The sequence below is a fragment of the Parasteatoda tepidariorum genome, chromosome 6 (genome assembly GCF_043381705.1).
Source record: "Parasteatoda tepidariorum isolate YZ-2023 chromosome 6, CAS_Ptep_4.0, whole genome shotgun sequence".
NCBI classification, from domain to species: Eukaryota; Metazoa; Arthropoda; class Arachnida; order Araneae; family Theridiidae; genus Parasteatoda; species Parasteatoda tepidariorum.
Genome location: NC_092209.1, coordinates 52,147,704 through 52,171,375, shown reverse-complemented (window position 1 = coordinate 52,171,375; position 23,672 = coordinate 52,147,704). Strand labels below are relative to the sequence as shown.

Here is a 23,672-nt window from a genome sequence, read left to right as displayed (position 1 = left end):
GGGGAACTAAGCTCAACTTTAACACGCTATTATGCTTATAAACGATCATCTAGCGCTGACGTCCGTCATAGGTCACATGTGTGGGTGTCTGAGATTTTTTTGTTCCTGAAAAGTATTTACCCCGACCTGCCCCAATTTAGGGCATACGGGTAAATGTTTATTAAAATTCAAAAGAACAGTACAAAACATAAAATACATAAATTACATGGCAACAGTCCATAAACAGAAATCAGTAAAAACAATGTTGAGTAAAAGTAAAGTTCAGTTAAAAACTGGATCACAAGATAAAATGTTCAATAATTAAAAGTTCGTTTTTAAATTGGAGTAGAGGTTTAAAAGTTCAAAAAAGTTAAAAATCAGCTAAAGCAGGTGAAGTGTTTAAAAAAGCAGTCAATATAAAATCCAATTAGAGTTTAAAAGTTCATAAAAAGTTAAAGTTGATTAAAATCAGATGTAAATAGTTAAGATCAACCAGAATTATAAACACTATGAACTGCAGGCTCCGAGAATTACAGGTCTGCTAAAACACCTTCAAGAGTAGTTTTGATGATATTTTTAATAATTTTTCTACAGGCCAACTCTGCGTAACATTGTTGAAGGATCTTTTCAACAAGGTGGTCGCCACGCAGTGTCCGGAAGTGGAGACAGGGATAAATTAAATGCTCGATAGTCTGTGTTTCCCCACAATACTTGCAGCTTTGATTTTTATTAAAAAGTCTATTTTGATGATCTCCGAGCACTCCGTATCCAGTAGGAAACTGGTTAAGATAAAAGTCGGCCTGTAATCTCCTGATTGATGGATCTTTAAGGAAATAATAAGTTTGCCTGCCCTTTCCGGGGTCCTGCCATTCCAGCCTCCGTGTTCTTAAATTTTAAAGTTTCTCACTAGATTTGATTGGGGAATTAGAACTCGGGACCTCTAATTTAATCTGACTGAGACTTGGCTGCCTGATACGCCTCCTCGTTACCTACTTAACCAATATGTGCCTTTACCCAATTACAAGTAATGTTAGAACGCCACAGGAGTTTAGTGTTTTCGATTATTCTGCTTTTAGGAGTTGGATCATTAAGTGCTTGCAACAAGGAGAGCGAATCAGTAAAAATCGTTGCATCTGGATAATTCAGTTCTGCTCAGCTGTAAAAACATTGCAGTTGTCAGAGAGCCTAGTGGAGTCCGCCCTAATGGTGTTACCATTCACTTTCATAATAACACCATATCCTGTTCTAAAATAATTGTTCTCTTCGTTATTTTCCTCTTCGGCAACCTCCATTCTAGACCCATCAGTGAATATTTCAATCCCGCTGGATCTTTGGGAGTGATTTACCACAGGGCACCGAAACCAAAAGTTAGGGATATTTTCCATCAGGAGGTTGCTCAATTTGGATTGGTCGATCGATGTGATTTAGGATCGAACCCAAATCCTCCAATTTCCAGCTCCATTTTATTCTTGTAATTGCAATATCCACCCTGATTTTGAGGTGGATGGGCACAACTCCCGTCAGTATCTGGAGAGCATCAGAAATTGTTGTACTGTATGCTCTAGTAATGGTTATTAACGATGGTCTTAGAATAGTTTTGAGTTTCTCATTGATTTTGACAAGGTTCCTGTACCAGACACTGCCGGCGTATAAAACGATCCTTTCGGTGGCCCTGAGATAGATTGTTTTTAAAATTGACGGTGTGAGTCCCCAAGTTTAATGCAATTATTAAAACTGTCGACTTTCTCTCTGACGTGGTTCAGGCAGCTAGTAATATATACAAAACATCAAAAGAATAAATCAACAGCCAAAGATCTTACAAATTTGTACATACATATTTGTAATACTTTCATAAAAGATGGATGTACAGTGTTTGCTGCTGAAATATAAATGTCTTTACATATCTCTTGAAAGCTTTTTTATCTTCTCTAACTTTCCGTTTCTTACTTTTGCTTTCTTATAACGCTTGAAAGGATAGCTAATGATAAGAATAACTGTCTCTAAGAAATCATATACAGCAACCAATGAGATTCCAAGCCAAATTCCAACATAGCCACCTATGTTACTGAAAGCCTCTACATTCTAAAATATATAATAGCCTGCATTTATTATTTTTAATTGCGAAAAATATTGTACTCAACACACTATAAAATATTTATGCGAAATGAAACTTGATTAATATAATCTAATGAAACATTATTTTTTTAGTGATTACAAGAAAATATATTAAGTTCACAATGAAACATTATGAAACGACGGATTAATTAAATAGAAACACTAAGATAAGTTTGAGCAAAAAAAAAAAAAAAAACAGGATTATTTTTTTCACAATAAAAAAAATGTCACCTTTTTTTCGGGTGTTCAGTGCACGGAAGAAAAAAAACACGGACCATCATTTTGAATAACTTTTTTTCTAACGATCGGATCTTCATGTTCTGGGACTCAATCCAAAGGTTTAAAGGGGGTGACCTCAAATATGCAAATTAATTAGTGCAGACGATAATTTATGTCACAAATTCATACAGAAAAACGTATTTTTTCTGAATAAACAACTCTTTTTATTGATGAAATCGAATTTCTGACCCCAAAATATAGGAGATGATTGCCGCAATCTGGGAAATGTAGTCCCAATAGTTTGGTCAGCAGAGCAGTCTCAAGTTTGAACCCCTTAATATTAATTTTAAGAATTGTGTATTTCGTCAGATTTCGAGAACTTCTTAAGCGAATTTAAAAACTTTTGACCACAATTCTAAAATTCGTTTAACGAAACATAATTCCATTTATAGTTTTTTATTATTTTATTTAATAGTAGTAAAAAAAATTTAAATAGTAAGGTATAAATTTTTTATATCATTTTCAAGACTGCAATTTTAGATTGCAAAATACAAAATTTGAGCGAAATCAGCCAAATAATTTATGAGAAATCGAATTTCAAAAAAATAATTTTAAATTTCTTTGGCATTAATTAATTTGTACATTTTAGGTCACCCGCTCGAATCATTAAGATTGATTCCTAGAGCGTAAAGATCTGATCATTAGATCAAAAGTTACTCTAGGTGGTCTGTTTATTTTTTTACTCACTATACAACTTTATGTTAGGTTTTGTTTTCCTAATTGAAAATTACAAAACATATAAATTTAAACTGACGATGAAATAAAAAATTTAGCGTTCGGAACTTAGCTGAAGAACTGCTAAACTTCTAGAAGACATGACCTTTAACATATCACTGAAATACAGATACAGATATAAAAAACTAAAAGGGCAATTTTTTTTATGAATTTTAAACAAGGGTGCTTTCAAAAAATTCTCAATTTTTGCATTTTTAAATGTTTCTTTTTTTCACGTTTTTTCTGTCTTTTTTTTACGCTAAGCTTTGTTTTGCTGTGCAAAAAAACTATTTAAAAACTTAAAATCATGACAGAGAGTAAAAAATTTAAAAAAAAAAAATTCAACGTAACAAAAAACATTCAATACTTGACTTTTTGATTGTTTTGCAATTATTAAGTATAAAACTTGTACTAAAAAATATCATTCGAGTCTATCTGTTGCACGCTGAAAGGGAGTTTTAAATGCTGAAAGAATCTTCTTTATTTGTTAACACAGTGATTTGTCTTGAAATTGCACATCTTTTTCTTTCCAAAGAGCAAATTAAATGAATTAAAAAATTCACAAAAGTAAAATAAACAAATTAGATGTTGCCAGATATAAATTGTAACTCTTATATCGAAATTTTTAAAAAATAAAGGGATCAAGTGAGATAAAAATCATATTTATTTTTCAGGTTATACAAGTTAAGGTTATTGTTATATATTGTTAACAAGTAAAAGTACTTCTCATTTTTTACTTTATATTTAGGCACACGTAAAGTGCGCAAATAATAAATAAATAAAACGACCATCCTAAATATCTTTTGATCTACTAATCGGATCTTCACGTTCTAGAACATGATCTTAATGGTTTACCTTAAAAATGCTAATTAATTAGCGCAGGCGATATTTTATGTTACGAAATCCAGGAAAAACCATACTTTCTCTGAATAAACATATGTTTTTCCCCCGACAGATTCAGATTCTTGATCTCCACAGTATATAGGGAGTGACCGTAATCTGGGAAATAAATATCCCTACAGTTCGGTCAGGAGAGCAGTCCAAAGTTTGAACCCCTTAACGTTAATTTTACCTTTCGCGTAGTTCACCAACTCACGAGAACCTTTTAAGCGAATCGAAAAGCTTTTGCACACAATTATAAAATTCGCTTATCCCTAGTAATTATCCATGCAAAATATAACTTTTAGTAAATATTTCTTTATTTTTTATCCTTATTTAATAATACTCAAAAGAGATTTGTAATTGTAAAGCATATAATTTTTTTACATTAATTCAAAGAATGTTAGTTTAAATGGTAAATTACATATTTTGACCGAAATCTGTCGAAACGTTTTTGGAAAATCGAATTTTAAATAAATTTATTTTTCAATATTCGATTTCTCGAGAACTATTCGTCCGATTTCGCTCAAATTTTATGTAGATAAAAATCTAAGGATTTATATTTGGTAACACCTAGTTTTCTTCTCTTATTTTTTTTTATCGTTTTAAATTCGTGTTTTTTTTTTTTTTTTTTTTTTTTTTTTTTTTTTTTTTTTTTTTGACGTTCCTACATTTTGTAACGTGTTTTTATTTTCTGAAACTACGAATAAAATGTCAAGAAATTTTTCTTGTTAACTTCCATTTCAAATTATGTTTTAATATATCTAAAATAATATGTAATTGCGTCGTGATTTTTTTAAAAAATAAAAAAAATGAAGAACTTTTAATTAAATCTTAAAATTTTCCATTCCCTGACGTTCTCAATACATTTTTCTACATACTTTTGTAAGCTTGAAATTTTAAGTCATATAATTTGAACAGCAAAGCAAAATTCAACATAAAGTGAAAAAAAGCAAAAATAAAAGAAATTAAAAAAAAAAATCAGTTAAAATTGCTGTAACATTTGAACGAATTGGAATTGATCAAAAAGTTCTCGTGTTAAGTTCATAGACAAAAAAGGCTCTTTCAGCATATCGAATTTTATATCTGTAGTTGCAATCATGCTACAAAATATTGATAAATGTTCTAAAATATGAAAAACAAAATTAACTTTCACCTGAAATTTGGGATTGTATGTATACGTTGTTGTTTTCATGCCGTCCAAGTTTATAAATATCGTAATATTTTGGCTGAAATAAAGAAAATTTTATAAATTGAATTATATATTTCATGAAGAAAATTAGTTTAATTTTAAGGATCTTTCAAAATACTTACGACTTTATTCAGGAATCAAAAGTATTTACCTCAGACTTTAATTTCACCAGGTGATACTTAATAATATGTTCTCTTTTTATTATTTTTATTTTTAAACGATTTTACAAAATTTAAGTTTACCTTTTCTAAACAAAGTTCATATGCCAGAGCTCAGGGCATAGTGCATTCGCCTCCCATTGAGGTAACCCAAGTTCGAATCCTAGCAATGTCTGGCTGTTATGAATTCTGCTCACAGCTCGCACAACCTCAGATCTCACTTAAAATACCCTCAGTGGTAGACGAGTTTCGAGTTAGAATTCCTTTGGCGTGGTGTCAACCATGAGAGGTTTGCGATGTTTTCTTCTCCATGTTACACAAATGTGTTAGAATTCAATCAAAACGTCCTCCTCAAAGACTACTTTGTCCAATGCTTGATCAAAGAGTTTCTTTGTCTTTTGGATAGGGTTCAAAATTACAAGGCAACGGAGTTGAACGTTAAATTACGTATAGTCAGGATTCGGCTGTTCAACGCCTGTCATGAACAAAGCTCCTTAAAGTTTTCAGATTAAAATGAAAATAACAAAAGAGAATTTTAAACCTTGATTGTTCCAAAAAAGCTATGGGATGGAACGGAACAATGTGGATTATACAACACTTTAGTTACTGATTACCTTACTTTACAGAAAATTGAATCTAATTACGAACGTGACGCTCGTGAGCACTGATAAAAAAGACAATGTCAACTGTTAGCTTTCGGATCTCATGATAGGTATAGCAGAGGTAAGAACTATTATATGTATCTTAATGTTAAACAGGAGTGTATAATATATATAGCAGTAATAAGGTCGGCAAAAAATATTGACACTGTCAGTTACCATATAACATGGCGGGATATTGAGATTTCCAAAAGGCTCTCTTGGAATCTGCGTTGTAACTGAGAATAATGTTAAGATGGTTGGAAAAAATCTACAACGAAAGGCTCTTTTAGCCGACCTGTATCAGCGCAGTCATCCTAAGTGTCAGTATAGAAGAAGTGGAGAGATGGGATTAGGAAGTGTTATTCAATCAACGAGAAGTGAAATTAATATTAAGGGAAACAAACTTTCGACAGAAATAGACAAAATTTTGATTCCTACAGAAAGTATGTGTTAATGCTTAGAAAAATACGTCACAATTCAATTCAATTAACCAGCTTGGCTAGGCACGCACCTCGCACCATATATTGCATTCCAGTTAATAAAAAATCCATCACTAGACCACAAAGTTATTAAGTGTGTATGACTTTTTTTATGTACACCTGTATTTTTCACACCCCACCTTCGAAAGGAAAATTTTTTCCCCCCATTTTTTAAAAAGTTTTGAAGTCTAACAGACGAAATCACGTAGGAGATTGTTCAATTGGAAAATGTATTCTTCATGAAAAAGGGAGAATTTATTCAATTTTATGGTAGTACTTCTCAGATAAATTGACCGGAAATATCTGTTCCCTTTTGAACCATAGTCTCAGTTCATTGAATCCTAATATCGAATAAGCTTATTGCAATCTGGACAAGATAGTAAAATTGAGTAAAATTATCTTGTAATTAAGTTTAAGACAGCTTATTTTGTTCTATGATATGGCTCAACTTGACAACCATTAAAATGTAACAAATTTGTATCATACTGTGTTTCAACGCTCTCTAAATCTTCTAACATTTTGTAGCTCCTGTAAACGCTAATAAAAAAATCTGTTATATAATTCAAAATATCATGTAATTACGAATATCTGTTGCACAAATACTTTATAAGCTCTAAGAATTAAAACTATTAATATTTAAATTGTTACTTACGTGTGAGCTGGTTCACGGGGACAACCATGCTAGAAAAGAAATCAGGTTATATATATATATANTTTAAGTGGCTCATATACGTTTATCGGCCACTCTTTACCTGATTTTTCTTCCTTTTTATGTTAAACAATTGATATATATATCTTCTTTTTTAATATAATTTAAATTTTTTTTTTTTAAATTGTCGTTTGCTATTTTTTTTACTTATTATTTCCACCCCCCTTTTTTTTCTCTTCATATGTCTATAATTTTTTCTTTATTTTATTCTTCATTTTGAATTTATCTAATGGGTTCTGTTTGCTTGCAGCTTAAGCGCAATAAATGAAAATTATTTTTTTTCTTAACTTTCATCGTGTTTTCTTGTAATTAATATATATATATACATAAAAAGACTGAAAAAAAGATGTTAGATTATGTAAATAGAGGGTAAATAAATAAAATAACATTAAAAAAATGTCATGCAACGTAAGGTCCAATGTAGCAGCGTCATATTATTATCATTGTATTTGTATTTACACTTCGTAAATCTACTCTGCAAATAGCAAAGTTGCATGCTTTATATCGTGTTATAAAAGAGTAACGATATTGAAAAAAAGTATAGATTTGAAAAGGAAATTTGACATTCAGCACATTCAATTCTTTAGAATGAAAACAAATTAATCCAAACATAGTAAAAGTAAGCTTACGTATAAAACTGTAGAGTCTGTTACTTCTCTTGTAACTTCAAAATGTTCTTCACTAACAAAAGCAAAAAAAAGTTTTTTTTAATTCATAATAGATCAAGTTATTCGTCAACACATCAATTATAGTGTACTGACATTTCTCAAATACAAATAGCAATGTAATAGTATGAGTTTATATAATCTTTTAAAAAATTTGTTAGGAGAAAAAAAGCATTTTCACTGTGTTATCATGAAAAGATGTAGCATACAAATAAGATTGTTATAAGATACTTTCGGTTTCTCTAATCATTCATTTCTTGAACAAAGAGGTAGAATCTATCTATTTCTTTAAATTTTTTTCTGTGCATTTTGAACTACATTAAGTTAGTGGGAAAAAAATCTGTGTTCCGATAAGTGTGTATGATCAATTTCAAAGTAATATTTTGAAAGATTTATGTTAATAGCGGAGTTGATATCTTGTCAAGTTATCCGATATCATATCATGGTATAATTTCTCAAGTTGTATGTTTATATTTACTTATTTCGATATTCGTTTTTAGAAAGTGATGAAAATATTATTCACCATTGGACGTCTCTGAAATGCATAAAAATGTGTTATTAAAATTTCCTTTTATTAATGCATTGATTGTTTATTATACACCTTCATCTATCCTTATCCAGCTTTTTTTCTCTCTTGAATGAAAGATACAATTTTTTAAAAAAAAATAGAAAATGTTTAAAGAAATTCCTAAAAATTTAAATTTAAAGCAATGGTAGATGGGTTAAGTAAATAATATAAATATTAAAGTTTTGCTTTTATTCTATTTCTTTTTAAATGTAATTTATTTTAATTTTTTAAATTCAATTTATTAAAGTGTAGGGTCATAATTTTCGCCTGATTCCTTAGCTTTAAATATTTGGAAGAAGTTAAATTTTTTTATTCGGAATTCTGTAGTTTAAAAGAATTTTAACTCATAAATACGGTAAAAAAAATTCACAATAATTAGTATTGTATTAAAATTATACATTGTTTAAAATCAATATTAAATTATTACATAAAAGTTATAAATTTTTAATTTTGGCATTTTAACATATTATTGGATATTTTTACTTTGTACTTCTTCGTATTTTGGAAACGAAATAAAAATCAACAAGATTCATAATAACAAAAGATACGTATATGCCACAAACTTCTTAAACTTAAATAACGTAATTTCTATTGACCTTTCTTATATTTTTTTTTTGTAATTAAAAATTCTCAAGAACGAAGATAAAGCAAATTATATTTTCAAGTAAACATTCGCTTCGTAAAGGCATCCAAAAAGAAAAAAATGATAAAAATATTGCTTATGTGATAACATTATATCAAATGTTGTCTAGTGTATATTTTTTATAAACAATCGTTCTTGTAAAGGTGCTTACGCAGAAAAAGTTTGAAATATTCTTTTGTAAGTGATAAAATTATACCAAATAATATGAAATATATCAAACGTCATTTCTCAAAGAGAATAATGTCGCATTTGGATACAAAAAAATTTTTTTAAAAATTTTTGCTCCACTTCAGTCTGTAGTTTTAAGTGTATCAATTAAGAAACTGATATGAATTTATAGCGAAACATTTGCGACTTAAACAAGCTTTTAATACTAAATATTATTGCTTAAGATTAGAAGATGTAATTGAGTTAGTTGCTAATGTTACCATTAAGTGATATAGGGAAAAAATATCCAATTCAATGCTATAAATGGCGCTTCATCTTAGCTCAGACTTTATCATAAAATCAAATTCCATACTTACTAACAGGCAGGATAACAATTCTGTTTTTCACATTCTACAATATCATTTTCTGGCATTTCCACGCCTAATATATCTGTGTTCATTATAAAAAAAAATCACTTTATTTCTCATTGCAAATCTTATTAATTTTTTTCGAGAAAAATAAAATTCAACAATTCATTTAGGAAAAAGAAACAAGTAAAACATTCCTTATTTTTCTTCCTGCTATACAAAATTGGTCTATTTATATAAAAGAGAGCAAAATATTAAACTTATTACCATTTTTTGTTGTTGTTAAAAATTTGTCAGGCTTTACGGAATTAAGACAAAATTTTCACTATATGAATTAAAAAGCAAGTTCTACGACAAAGTTTTGCACTATAATAGCTGTTGTAAACGAAATTAACTGCGCTTGTGAAACTTTTAGTCTTCAAAGTTGTAATGAAGTTTATGGTAACGCCAATTTGAAGTTAGGAAGAATTAGTATAGAGAATCGGAATTAAATACCGAAAGAAAAAGTTTTTCCAGCAAATTTCGACTACCATGAGTTGCGTCAAGCAGCACCATCATGACAGATGAATTTGGGTTGGTAGGTACTTATATTTACGTCGCACTTTAGCTGCACAATAGGCTATTGGCGACAGTCTGGGAAACTTCCCTGAATATGATCCGAAGACATGCCATCGCAATTTTGATCCCCTGCAGGGAGGATGACTATCCAGCTTTGGTAGCCCGACGATCTGCGCGCGAAGTCGAGCACTTTACGGTAGATGATTTTGAATACAGTATATATTTGCTTTGGTGATAAGAAATTCAAAAATGCTTTTTGTTTAATTTTATATCGTAAAACCAATAAAGAAAGTAGGAAATAAAAATAGGAATTATTTTAGGTAAATTAATTCTGTCGGTATCTTACTTTTTTGTTTTATTTATGATTTCATAGTGATCAATATTAATTAAGTCCTAATTTGCATTTTCCCCAGTACGAATAGCGAATACTCAGTATTCAACTAAGTGAATACAAACCGTGTATTCAGGCAGTAATTAATATTTTTACTTTAGTAAATAATATTCACCTCGTCGTCAGCAAACAGTTTTTGTTTAACGTTGTTGTTGTTGCTTATCCTCTTCTGGCCTGACGAAGTCAGACCAGATCTTTGAGCCCGTTGACCTGAGGAAAATCAAACACCAAAAGAGGAGTAGAGTAAATGTCTTCCCAGAGAAGACCAAGACAGTTCAGGATGTGATCGGCGGAAGCCCGGTGTAGATGGTATTTAGGGCAGAGGGGGTAGGTTTTAGTTCCCTCAGAAAATAGTAAACCTTTAAGATGGCCGGTAGCTAGGCGGGAGATGGTGGTGCAGACTCTCCTTTCAAAGGGAAGGGTCAAAGAAGCTCCAGGCTTATTTCCCTTGTACCAATGGTGGGTGGGGGGAATCAACCAGTCTCTGAGAAGCTGGGATTTCTTCAGGGAGTAAAGTTCAAGATAGGTAAGATCAGAAGAGGTAGGGTGCGGTTGGCTGCAACCCTGTTTAGCTAGGCTGTCCGCTAAATCATTACCATAGATACCGACGTCAGAAGGAACCCACTGCAGGTGAATATTATGTTGGAGGGAAAAGAGTTTTAGGCTTGTTTAGGTCCGGTTGTTGGTTGTAGGGGGCTGCGGCTATCAGAGAATATCCAAAGGTCTTTAAAATAAAGGTCATTTTGCATAACAAATTCCAGACCCCTGTTGATAGCCAGAAGTTCACTTCTGAAAACGGAGCAGAAGTCTGGGTTACGGTTTAACGTTATTTACCTAATTTGTTCATCTCAATTTAAATTCTTTCACCTTGCGCTTAAAATTACTCGACGTTAAATAAAACTGTTAGTTTAACACTTTTTGTTTTTAGAAAACTGTTGCCTATTTTAAGTTTTATACAATATATTTATATATAAATATACATACTATAAATATACATACTATAAATATACATACTATAAATATACATACTATAAATAATAAATATGCATCATGCAATCATATGCTTTCAAAGGGTGGATAATTCAAGAGACTTTGGCTTATTCAGAAAAATATGGTATCTTATTGATTTATATTAAGTTTATTTAACAGCTTGCATTGGATTTTGGAATGTATTGCAAGGGTGGCTTTCCATGGTTGCAATTTGGTACAGATTTATCTAGCCATGAAAATATGAAAAAACTAAGCCTTTTTCGAATGCCCCTGCTATTTAAGCAGGGATTCGGAAAGGAAACCGGTTGCAGGAATATCCCTAACTTAATAAAACGTCATTCAAATGGGAAAATTTAAAGATTTTGATATGTTCCTAAGATGACGCCATTCTGATGATATGGAATTTTTGGAATTTTTTAAGAATTATTACCCATTAACTTCAGAAAATAATCCCTTAATCGGCATCTTGACTTTTTATGGCTCTTTGTGAAAGAATGATATCTGCGTCTTAAAAATAGAAGGCGAAATCTATTTTAAGCTTTTTGATTTAAAATAGAAAGACTCGTATGAGGCATTCCATATTACATGCATATATGCAGAAAACTTTAAATAAGCGAACAGTTTTTTAAAAACTCAGAGTTTGCTCCCTCACGCAACGCCTGTTAAGTTCAAACTGGGTCATTGGTCATCAACCTTGGTCAAGCGTGTTTCTTAAATCCATACTAGTACATAAATAATGGTAAATATCTAATATTTTTATTGGTTGAAATATTTTTCTTATAAAAATACCAGAAATTAAGATTTTTCTTAATTAATTTTTTTTTTAAATTTCTAGTGTTGGCTTAAAAAGAACATATTTGACAGCCTTAAAACTTTTTTAAGTCATTTACTTGATTTTTGTGACTTTTATCATGCGCATAAGACATCATAGTAGTTTTTTTCCTTCAAATTTTAGTTCTAAAGAAAACTAAGTTATAAAGCTCTTTCCTTTATTTTACAGAAGTATTTGCATTTAAATAATGTGTACGTATTTTTTAAAATCTCGTAAAAAAATCATAATCCTCAGTTAAAATTTTAATAAGTTACGAAAAGTCAAAACAATGTTGTACATTGATGCCTTCTCAGTGAAATCAATACCACTTAGATCCCTATGTAAAAATAAAAAAAAAATGTGAAATCAAAATTCAGTGCAACTTCGGGTGATTCCTATCATCCAGAAAGATTGCTTGGAAAACTCAGTACTCTAAAATAGCCAAAAGTGGTTAATAAAATTATACACGTTTAATAATGACAGTTTTTATTTATATTTATTTAATTAAATATAAGAAGAAAAATAATTGTAAATACTTGTGAACAGCATTTTTTCTTAATCGATCTATAGAACACAGTAGAGTTATAATAGTTCATAATTTTACATTACCTTTATAATTGCACATTTTTTCATGTCCCGGATACCCGTAGTAACTAGGGACACAGTTACGAACAGCCATACTAACGTTCTTTCGGCATTCCTCAAAGCATTCCTAAAAGTTTGGAAAAATCAATTCATTAGATTCGGTTAAACAGTGTTTGCCCGTAAAGTAATGACAGAGAATGGATTAAAAACATTGTTTGTGCAAAAACTACGCACAGTAAAAAAAGTTCCAACATAGGAAAAAGCAAACAAGTTACAACAAAATTCTCTAAGCGCTGTAAAATAGAATGCGTCGCAACATTCAAATGTTCAAAATGCAGAGAAAACATGGAAAAAAATAAGTATAATATAAGAAGAAAATTATTTCGAAAAATATATATAAAAATCCGGGTAAAAGGAAAAGAAAAACAGATATAACCTCTCTATCGGCTCACTCGACTATATCCAGAAAAAAGAGTGCTTTCTAATATTGTATCAATATAGCCAAAGCAAAATATATCAATACAATAGAATGAGGAGCACTCAAAAAATTACAACAAATAAAATAGAAGAAACAGCACATCATCAGGGGAGACACTGTCTGCTAACACACAGGAGCCTTTCTTTTTCTTCAGCTATTGGGAATTTTAAAATTTCCTTAGAGAATAATAATTTTTCCTTCAATTAGTGTAATAATTATTTTTTAATCCGATGAATTTTAAAGACGTTCAACTAATTCAAACGATATTGGAACCCGTATAAATAGGCCTATGTGGTAAAATTTAGAATTTTTCTTGCTCCCGAAGAATATTGTAAAGTAGAATAAATAGGACTTAGTCTAGAAAGTTGAAGAGATTTATTGAACACCTTCAAAGTACAGTGAAAAAAGTAACTGTGGTCTCGGCGTGAAACACCCTGTCTTTTATAGGAATAATAACGAAACAGGAAATGATATATTAGAACAATCTAGAAACTTCTAGAATCTAGAAGATATAGAAATAATAAATAAAAGCTTATTTAGAAAGTTTTAAATTTTCTTAAAGTTCTGAGGATCGAACACTGCATCTATGCCTTTCCAAGATGACGACACCAAACTCTCGGCCACGCTGACACGTCAATGTAAAAGGCAGCACTTACTAGGATTCCTTTTTTTTTTTTTTTTTTTTTTTTTTTTTTTTTTGCTTTCAAGTTTTCGAAACTATAAATATTTCAAATTTTTTTTTTTTTTTGAAGATTTGGCATTTGATATTTTGTTTTATTTTGATTTGGTTATTCTAACTGTAACTTTATTATTCATTATTAGTTTCATTATTAGTTCTTTCTCTGTGCATTTTTGACTTGAGTTTGTATATCATTAAATTATCGTAGCATTTTCTTTTCTTGTTTTGAGCTTTTCAATGCTTTTTATATTTGCTTCTTTTTATTAGTTTATCCATTATAGGGTCTCGGGGAACAGTCAGTTTTTGGTATTACCACTGACGTCAGGAAGGCTCCTGTGTGTTAGCAGACAGTGCTTCGCCTGATGAAGTGCTGTTTTTGTTAACATACATATCCTTAGAAATTCTTCTTTTTTGTGTGCTTGATTTGTGTTTATAACTTTCTAAATTGCTTAAATTAGACAAATTTGGTTTTAGGTGCTTTTAGCACTTTTCCATTTTGACTTATTATTATTTTAAAGGTTATTTTCTTAATTTGCTTAAATCAGTTTCATTCTTCGATTAGATAACAATGCAATTATTCATAACATAATAAAAATTTGTTTCTGCATGGGCTACCTATTCAGAAATAACTGTTACAAAAGCTTCGCCCTAGCATTTTGAACTATATTTTCTATCACGTACTATTTAAAACGAGCATCGTAGGCTGAAAACAGAGAATTACTCATATGATTATTTTCAGCTTTAATTAATAGTCTGTGTTACGTATTTAAATTCAGATATGCAAAAGAAAATTGGAATCCGCAACTGCAGAGTTAAACATGTCAAGACATGTGTCGACTCTCTTGTCCAGTAGTGAGAAAATTAGAATTTAAGTGGCTCATATACGTTTATCGGCCACTCTTTACCTGATTTTTCTTCCTTTTTATGTTAAACAATTGAAATAAACAAAAACACTTTCATGAATAAATAAATATTATTTACTTTCTGGTTAGTGGGGCCATATCCTCCTCTTGTTTTCCATCTTTCTAGGTAATCTACGCAATTTGTCTCATAAGGTGCAGGTAAAAGTTTTTTTACTACCTGAAACATATATGCACTTGAAAAAAAATGCAGTTAAAAAGATAAACTAACTAAGTGTTATATTACATTTAGGAAGTTACTTTCAAAATAAATGAACACCTTTTTAAGTCGAAATTCATGTACCGTGTTGACTTTCATTGGAAATCCATAGTGGAACGGATTAAGAATATGTCGAGGACTGTGAATGGAGATATGTACTGAAGCGAATTCATAAAAAGAAGGATACTCTTCAATATGAGGAAACACACTTAGAATATATTCTAGAAAAAAAAACATTGAAAATAATTGCAATACAAATTTGTTTTTCTAGGTATACTTTTCCTGATATCAGCAAATCAAGGGCAAAAATGTTATAACGACACCATTACTAAATATCTATTGCTTAACAACACCATTAAGTACAGAAGAAGGGAAAATACCATAGGATCTATTTTACCTGATAGAAAACTTCATAGTTTCGAAAATGGGCTCCTATTTTTGATGCACGTAAAACAGGTTGACTATCACTTCAATTTTATATATTTTTGAAGCGTATGAAGGTTATAGACAGGGACAGTGATGACGTATTTCACCCCGCCTCCTTCCAAACGCGTTCCAAACAATTTTTCGAACGAACCATTTCAATGGCATTTCCTATGTGAATTTAAGACGGCAAGATTTTTAGTTTATTATTGAAATAAATAAATTTATATAGCGCTTCTAAGGGACTTATTCCTAATTTAAGTAGTTTTCTTTATACGGAGTATCAGTAGATTTTACGAGTTAAGCGCATTAAATGCTATAAAAAAAAGTTTCAAAATGGTCAAGTTATCTTTAATTTTGATGTATAAAAATCTAAGCGTCAATATTTTTAACTCTTGTTTCATGTTTAAAATAATGTCTTATTTTATTTAGAATTTGTTACATATTCTTGACCTACATCTAATTTTTTTCTTTAGTTATGGATAGGCATGCATTGTTTTAAAACGTTTTGTAATTAATTTTTAATCTATAATTAGATTGTATTTATCAATACTAATATGTCTGTTTATTTAATTATGTCTGATGATAAAATTTGTAGTTATTGTAAACTTTGTTTGCTTAAGATTTTCTGATTATTGATGCTAATTCTCATAAGCTTTAGTTTTTAACTACTAAATAGGAATAAATTATGTAACTAACTTATTTAATTTTAAATCTGCACAGAGTTTTAGTTTAAACTCAGATTTATTTTGACTTGAGATTTTATCTTGTTTATATTTGTCAACATCATCATTAATTAGTTTTTAACTATAGTTTTATGCATTAATTATTTGAGAAAATTAAGTTACCTTATTATTAGATAATAAGGTATCTATTATCTAATAATAATATTAGATTATTTCTTAACGTTAGTAGTGTAGTGCTATATTAATGTGTAGTGTTATCATAGTACAGTGTAGTGGTATGTTAAAAGGGTCAATATTATGTTTAGTTTCCAGAATTTTAATATATAGAATAGCTAAATTATTTTAGAATTTTAAATTTCTAATTTTCATTTTAAAATGTGAGAGGAACAATTTTTTTTAGGTGTTATATATGAATTTATCTTAAAATCTCAGATTCCTATTTTATTCGATAAGAAAGTGCAACATGAATTTTTTTAGAATTCTTTAAAACATACTTATCCCATACATAAACTTTTATTTAACATTCATATTTATTAATCTATGTATTCACATAGGTGTTTAAATTTTACTTATTTAATAATATTAATTTCGCATGCATTTCAAATAAATATAATTCAAATTTTTAAGAAATTTTTTAATTTAGAAACTTAATTCTTTAATGTATGTATGCATATTTAGTTATACAGCTTTTATTTTGGCAAATGTTACTGTTATCACTTTTTATAGAATAAAATTTGCATTTGACAGTCTAAATCAAAATTTTTTAAATTACCTTCATAGTAATATTCTATTTGTTGCAGTGAACGTAACATTCAAGTCATCCATATTTATTTCATAATTTGGTTGTAAATATGTTTTAAGACCTGTCAACTCTCAAACTTTTGTTTAAGTTATATATTTTTTTTTTTTTTTACTTCCTATCATTTTAGTAAATTTACCAATTAATTTGAGCTATTTTAAAAACGTGTATCTAAAATGCTTTATAATTTTCACTAATTTATCTGACTTTATTCATGCTTCTTACATAACTTTTTAATTTGTTTTAAAATTCTCATAATTATTTACAATTAATAAGTTGTCTCAATATTATAAAAATAATTGATTTAATATAATATACATATTTTAAGAAAAATTAAACATAAATTAAATAATAAAATTCACAAATTTCCGGTTTCCAGATTATAAATACAATTTATATGGTAAATATTAAATACAAATTCTCTCAATCATATATACAAAAAGTTTTCATAATCATTTGCAATTAATAAGCTATTCCAATTAATGTCATAAAAAGAGATTAACGTAATATTAATATATGCAACTCTTTTTCTTGCCATGTCAGTGGTTAAATTCGACTCTATATTAATATATTCAAAGATTTAGTTCACCCTCTTTTAACTGCATGAGAAACGCCATATTGTTTGCTCCGTTCAGAACTTTGTTTGGAACGAGGAGAGCTAGTGACGTCGTTGATGACGTAGGACTAACCCTGTCTATACCTTTCTTTCAGGTAATTATCTCTCCTCTTCAATTTCTTGCGATTATTTAACAAAGCCATTGTATTGTGTTGCTTTGTAATGGTTGTATTGTGTCGCATTGTGCTGGTTTTATTGTGTTGATTGTTTGCGTTAGTTGCATTGTATTGTATTGCATTGTTGTATTGTGTTGTATTCTATTGGATTGAATTATATTATATTGTTGGTTGGTTGGTGTCGTATCCTCTATTGAATCATATTTCATGGTGTGCTTGAATAGTTTTTGTTATTTCTATGGCATTAAAAGAATACAAATCCTCTTCTGTGGGGTAGTTTGAGAGGTGAAGGCCTGCAGCGACTGCAGGGCAGTTAAAAACATGATATGGTGTCAGTTCCACGTTAAGACAATTGCCACAGTTTTGATATTTTCTAGTCCTTTCTGTAGAAATTTTCATGTTTTTATGATGTTTTGTTCTTAGTCTGATGAGAGTAGTGGCTGTCTTCCTATCGATGTTAAGATTAGTTATTTGATCGGTGGCTTTGATTTTTAAAGGGGTGAATAGTCTTGAATTTGCAAAAGCATTTGCATCTGCCTGGTTGGGATTTAATTTTGATTGAGATTTCTGGCATTTTTAGCCAAGGAATCAGCTATTTCATTGAACTCTAGGTTCACATAGGCGGGAATCCACTGCAAGAAGCATTTTTTCCGGAGACGCTGAAGTTGTCCAAGTTGTTCTATGATATTCAGGATTAGGCTTGAGGTACCTTTGCTGAGGGCCTGTAAGGCAGACCTGCAGTCGCTGAAGATGGTGATACCACTAAGCTGCTCCGAAGGTTCAGTATTATATTGTGTTCTTACTTTAAAAGTGAGTCTTTTGGGAATAATATGCTATTTTCATAACTTCTGTGATTTTGAAACTGTTATTTATGATTGTTAGGAAAGTTAAGCATATTTAAAGCTAGCGCTCTCTATGCTTGTTCTATAAATGACGCAAAACGTCAATGTGGAAAAATGCCGCAGTTTTGTTAAAATGAAATAATTTTTAAATATTTTAAAACTACTCCAATGCTCTTTATCTGAATTGATAAAAATTTGCAAAAACTGAGAATAAGTCAATGATTTTGATAATTTTCATCTTGGAGGTTTAAAAAAAAGCTTAATAACTTTGAAATATTTGGATTATTTATCCGTTATAAATCCCAGATAATTCTTCATGGCAACATAACACATATAATTTGAAATCATCGCTTTGTTTCAAGAGTAAAGCACTTTAATTGTGGCTTTACTTTATTTTCCTTTTTGACAGACGTTCGGAAAACCATGCTAATAAACTTACCTGAGATAGAAGAAACTTTCTTAGGTTCAGTTTCTGGTCGTCCGATTAATGTATTAAAGGTCCAACAGCTTTCAACGACGTGTTCAAATCTGGCTGAACAGCGCATGTGCTGATAGTATTTTAAGCTAAAATATAACATAATACTTTGTTATAAAATTCTGTTCAACTTTGAAACGTTGTGTGAAAATTTTCAAGTTATAATAATACTATTGGTCCATTGATCGCAAGAAAATATTTCAGTTATAATAAATGTAACAATGCGATGGTTTTAACTAGACTCCAAAAACCTCCGAAACAAATTGGGGTTATCCTATTTAAGCTGCATTTGAATGCAAATCAAAAGTTTTAGTTAATTTGGCTTCATTAAAGTTTATTTGTTAGAATTTATGTTTGTTGGAGCGTTAATGCTTAAGCTATTATTAATATTGATTAGTTTATTTATCTTTAAGTGAGATGTTACAGCAGTTATTTGCCATTAAAAACATTTAAAATTTATGTTGGAAATTTAAAATATTTCTAGAAACAACACTTATGTATTTTTAAAAAAATAACCTTTTTTATATTTTTGTTACAAATATTATTATTTGTGGAAAATGATGATACTGAGTTTTGACAGCGGCAACACATCATAGCCTAGATTAACCAAAACAAGAAATTTTTCAGATGAACTTGTAATTTTCTAAATGACGTTTTCTTTTTTGTTGCTTTAATTGTGGTTGATCTTTAATTGCTTAGCTTAATAGGTCAGGTTTAATTTATAAAAGCTTAATTGCAATGAAAACAATCACGTTGTTTCACACAGTTATCAATAGAGCCCCTGGTTTCCATTTCTAAACTCCTTTTTTCGATCCGTCACTCCACGTTGATTTCTCTTATGCTTGCCTGATATTATCAGTAGAAAATAAATTATTGCTTGAAAGAGCAAAAAATCTAAGAAATCAGAATTTGATATAACAGAACTGTTGTTTTTTTAAATATTCTTTTGTAGAAATAGAATCGTCGATATATTATTTTATTACAATCCCCAATGTTAACTCATTGAAAAAATGCAACTTTCAAAGTTTTTTCCCGTACAAACTAACTGAGCATTTTTTTTAAATTTTGGGGATTGGATGGTAAAATCCCTTTTGCATAGACTATCCATATTTAGGGATACTTGATTGACAAATAATTTTCATTTGACATTATATTAGAAACACATAGCCTAACTCTACTTTTTATTGTAATAGCTTACGGACAATTTATTTTTTTAACACAAAAAATAGGATACCTAATGTTTAGAGAATACCCTCTGATGTGGAATAAAGCTACTTACTCGCACTCTTCTTGAAGTACTTCCGATCCATCGGTAAAATAACATTCCTCAATAAATTCGTCCCATCTTTGCAACAACATTTCATAATCTTCATAATCCATTTCATTAATTTTCATGTAAGTTATGAAATCAGGAACCTTAAAAAAAAGTTGGGGGGGGGGGAATTAAATGTTTTGTTGACAAGTAGAGTCTACGATAAGAAATTGAAAAGAAACGATATTATAAGAAATTAAACTAAAATGCCCTGCTAATAGACTAATGCCTAAATATACTAAATGCCTAAAAAAATATCTCTTTACGCCAGGAGATTAGTCAGCCCCAATTCTTCTTACACAAATGGAGTGGAGGAAGAATCAAGGCAATTTGGATATGGAATGTGTAGCAGACATCCCACTCTTAGTCCATTGTTGGCCAAACGTCATCGTCAACTACACCTACAGTGGATCGATCAGCGAGCTTCGACACTGAATCATGGGGGATAAATAGAAGACATTGTCTGACTGATGAATCACGTTTTCTCATTGAACAGGGTACGCCGTCATGTCAGGGCACACCCTCTTCCAGACGAGCACTTGCTTCCGACATGGATAGCAGGTCATACAGGCAGGCGAGTCGATTGTATTATTCTTTGAAAGACGTTCTCATTACTGACTCTGGGACTTATAGTTGTGATAGAAGGGATGCTGAAAGCTGTGGAATATCTAAACATATTTGCATATCACCTATGCCATTACAAGTTGCAGCTGATTTGAAAGCCAACTGTGGCGAAACATGTTATTTAGTAGATGGTCATGATATTTGCGCTTTACAATGTATTTTTGACTAGTAAAGGCTCATATTTTTGCTTTCATTTTGAAGCCTGCCTAACTATGTTTCAGAAGATAAGCGCAAGAATACACGCGATTGTGTAGTCCTGATATTCTTTGATACATTGGATGTGCTATTGTTTCTTCTTCCAGCATTCAAACTCGATTATTCGATTTAAACGATAAATTCGTGCGTTAAAAGATACATAAATCTTATTGAATCTATTTAGAACTCCTTTCAAACTATTACTTCTGGCCCACAGTCTAATTTTGTTAAATTATCATTAATGGTTACAAAAATTAATGTAGTTTCGATTTTTCAATAAGTTGTCGTGCTTGGTACAGGGATGAAAAATTACAAATTTTTAATTTTTCTGAAAATCTTCTTGAAACTTTTATTTTGAAAAACCTGCTGAATTTTTTGCTTTTTCCACAGTTTTTTTCTTCAAATATTTTGAAAAGTATTTGTGCATCAAAAAATATGCATATATTTTTTTTTATTTATTAAATTATCTTATATTTGAGATCAATTTTAAGCTTGTATCTTCAATATTTTCATCATTGCATGAGAATAACAAAAAGGTGAACTAAATGATAAACACTTTTTAAAATAATTATCGTAGACATATCTAGTGAATATAGATTTTGAGTTACAATATATAAGAATATTCATTTTTAATGATGGTATTCATTATAATTAAGAGAATGCTATAAGATAGATAATTAAGAGAGATAGATAATTAAGAGAATGCTATCTTGTTCGCGCAGAGTAAAATTCCATTATTTCCGATTTATTTTTTATTTTATCTCTAATAGCTGGGGCTATAATAAAGAATGGGAACAAAAAAATCTTTAAACAAAAAAATCAAAAGCAAAATTAACAACCGAAGGTTATACCCCCTCCCGTAATTTTTCTCGTTTTCCATAGTCTAGCTAGTTGATTTCGTATCCCCTCAAGTACGCAGGTGATATTTGTCCATAGACTCATTTCTTTTTATCACACAGGGGACGGACAGCCTCAGTAAGAATGTCTATGGGATACAAATGTCAGCAAAGTAGTGATGCCCGGTAAATAGACGAAAGGCAGATCACTGCCTTCCGTATTTGTGTGTCAGTTAATATCTCAAAGGCAATTATTCCTTAAAATTTAGTTTCTATTCTATTAGATAAGAGTTCATCTTGGTATAGCATAGCACCCTTTTTCGACGACTCCTAAACCTTTGTGCTCCAGTATTTCATTGATCTTTTCATTTTGAGAAATACGCCTCTCCCTTCAATCCTCAATGTGCAAATACTTCCAAAGTCATCCGTTATCATTCAACATGTTTTTAATCTACGAGATGTTCTCATCATTCACATCAAAGTTTTCTCAATTGTCTGAACAATCCAAGTACCAAATCAGACTTTGTTGGAACGTCAGACTGCAAGAAAAAAACCTTAGAAATTGAGAATGCATTGGGAACTCAACTGCATCTATTCTGTTTGCAATGTCATATCTTGCCGGTACAAATGTGTGAAGTTTGCACAAAGGAATGTTATGCTTCCTGAAAAAAAATGATAGAATTTTTTAGTTAGTTAGAGTTGCCAGAAGAATCTAATTTCCCGTTCTCTTTTCTTCTACGACTCGTTTGCTCAAACTGACCATTGAAAAGTACTGCACTGTAAGCTTCCAGATAAGCCCTCGTTCCTAAAGTTTGTGCAAGCGTTCTTGAATTTTACAGAAACTGCTTTCAATACTTCATTTTTTTAATGTCACTCAAAATAGCGTCTAGGACGTCAATAAATGTTTTTTCATTATCACAGCCTTATCTTCTCATCGATGACTCTCACATTAATTTGTTCAAGTCAATATGAATCAAATTACTCATACTATAAATCAAAGAGGACTAGAGGATGTAACATAAAAAGCTTCTAATAATCTTTTTTATGTTAGCTTCTTCGCTATAAAGCAAATCCTAATTAATTATTCAAATCGAACTGCTTTCTCACACTTTTAAAAGCCACATCCTGTTTCTAAATCTATTTTTGGCTGAAGTTCTAAGATTTCCCTCTTTTCCCTAAATAGAGACATTTTCGGATTTTTCGCAAGACTTTCCCTGCCAGAAAGACTGATCCTGAATGGAGTTAACATCACTTTTCGCCCGTGTTCCATATGAAAATGATGTAAATAAAATACTTCTGATTTCATTAAAATCCTGTGTCTGTTTTCCTGCTCGGTCCGACTGCATCATTTTACAAGCCGGCAGGATGATCATTCGCAATTTTATATAATTATTGAAAATAGAGGTGGTGAAATATTGTTACTTTTGAAGCAATTGATAACGAAAGAAGGATATTTTCTCGCATGTAAAAATTGAAATTATATTAATTGTGCTCTCATCACGTTTATAACGATGTATTTAGCAACTTTTTAATTTTTTTTAATTGATTCAGTAAGATTATCAAGCATACTTTTCTTTCTTTAAATTACAATAAACTTATTC

At 30.3% G+C, this 23,672-nt stretch overlaps 1 protein-coding gene across 1 annotated transcript; it reads right to left on the bottom strand.

The window, feature by feature from the left end:
• Positions 1-94: 94 nt before the first annotated feature.
• Positions 95-20,514, bottom strand: LOC107447351 (degenerin deg-1-like). Its single transcript, XM_016062235.3, has 10 exons — positions 20,384-20,514; positions 19,069-19,193; positions 15,208-15,368; positions 15,010-15,108; positions 12,896-12,998; positions 9,546-9,618; positions 7,775-7,826; positions 7,089-7,117; positions 5,123-5,195; positions 95-2,061 (listed from the first exon to the last, which is right to left on the bottom strand). The coding sequence occupies exons 1-10, from the start codon at positions 20,497-20,499 to the stop codon at positions 1,876-1,878; spliced, it is 1,017 nt and encodes a 338-aa protein (XP_015917721.2). The 5' UTR covers positions 20,500-20,514; the 3' UTR covers positions 95-1,875.
• Positions 20,515-23,672: the final 3,158 nt, after the last annotated feature.

What these genes read in the sequence shown, in the direction of transcription:
- LOC107447351 (XM_016062235.3), bottom strand. Translation starts at nt 20,499, where the DNA reads ATGAAAATTAATGAAATGGATTATGAAGATTATGAAATGTTGTTGCAA. An exon ending in ATGGCCCCACTAACCAGAAA is followed by an intron (nt 12,999 to 15,009) that starts GTAAATAATATT and finishes CCAAACTTTTAG; the next exon opens with GAATGCTTTGAGGAATGCCG. An exon ending in AAAAATGTGCAATTATAAAG is followed by an intron (nt 9,619 to 12,895) that starts GTAATGTAAAAT and finishes TAATGAACACAG; the next exon opens with ATATATTAGGCGTGGAAATG.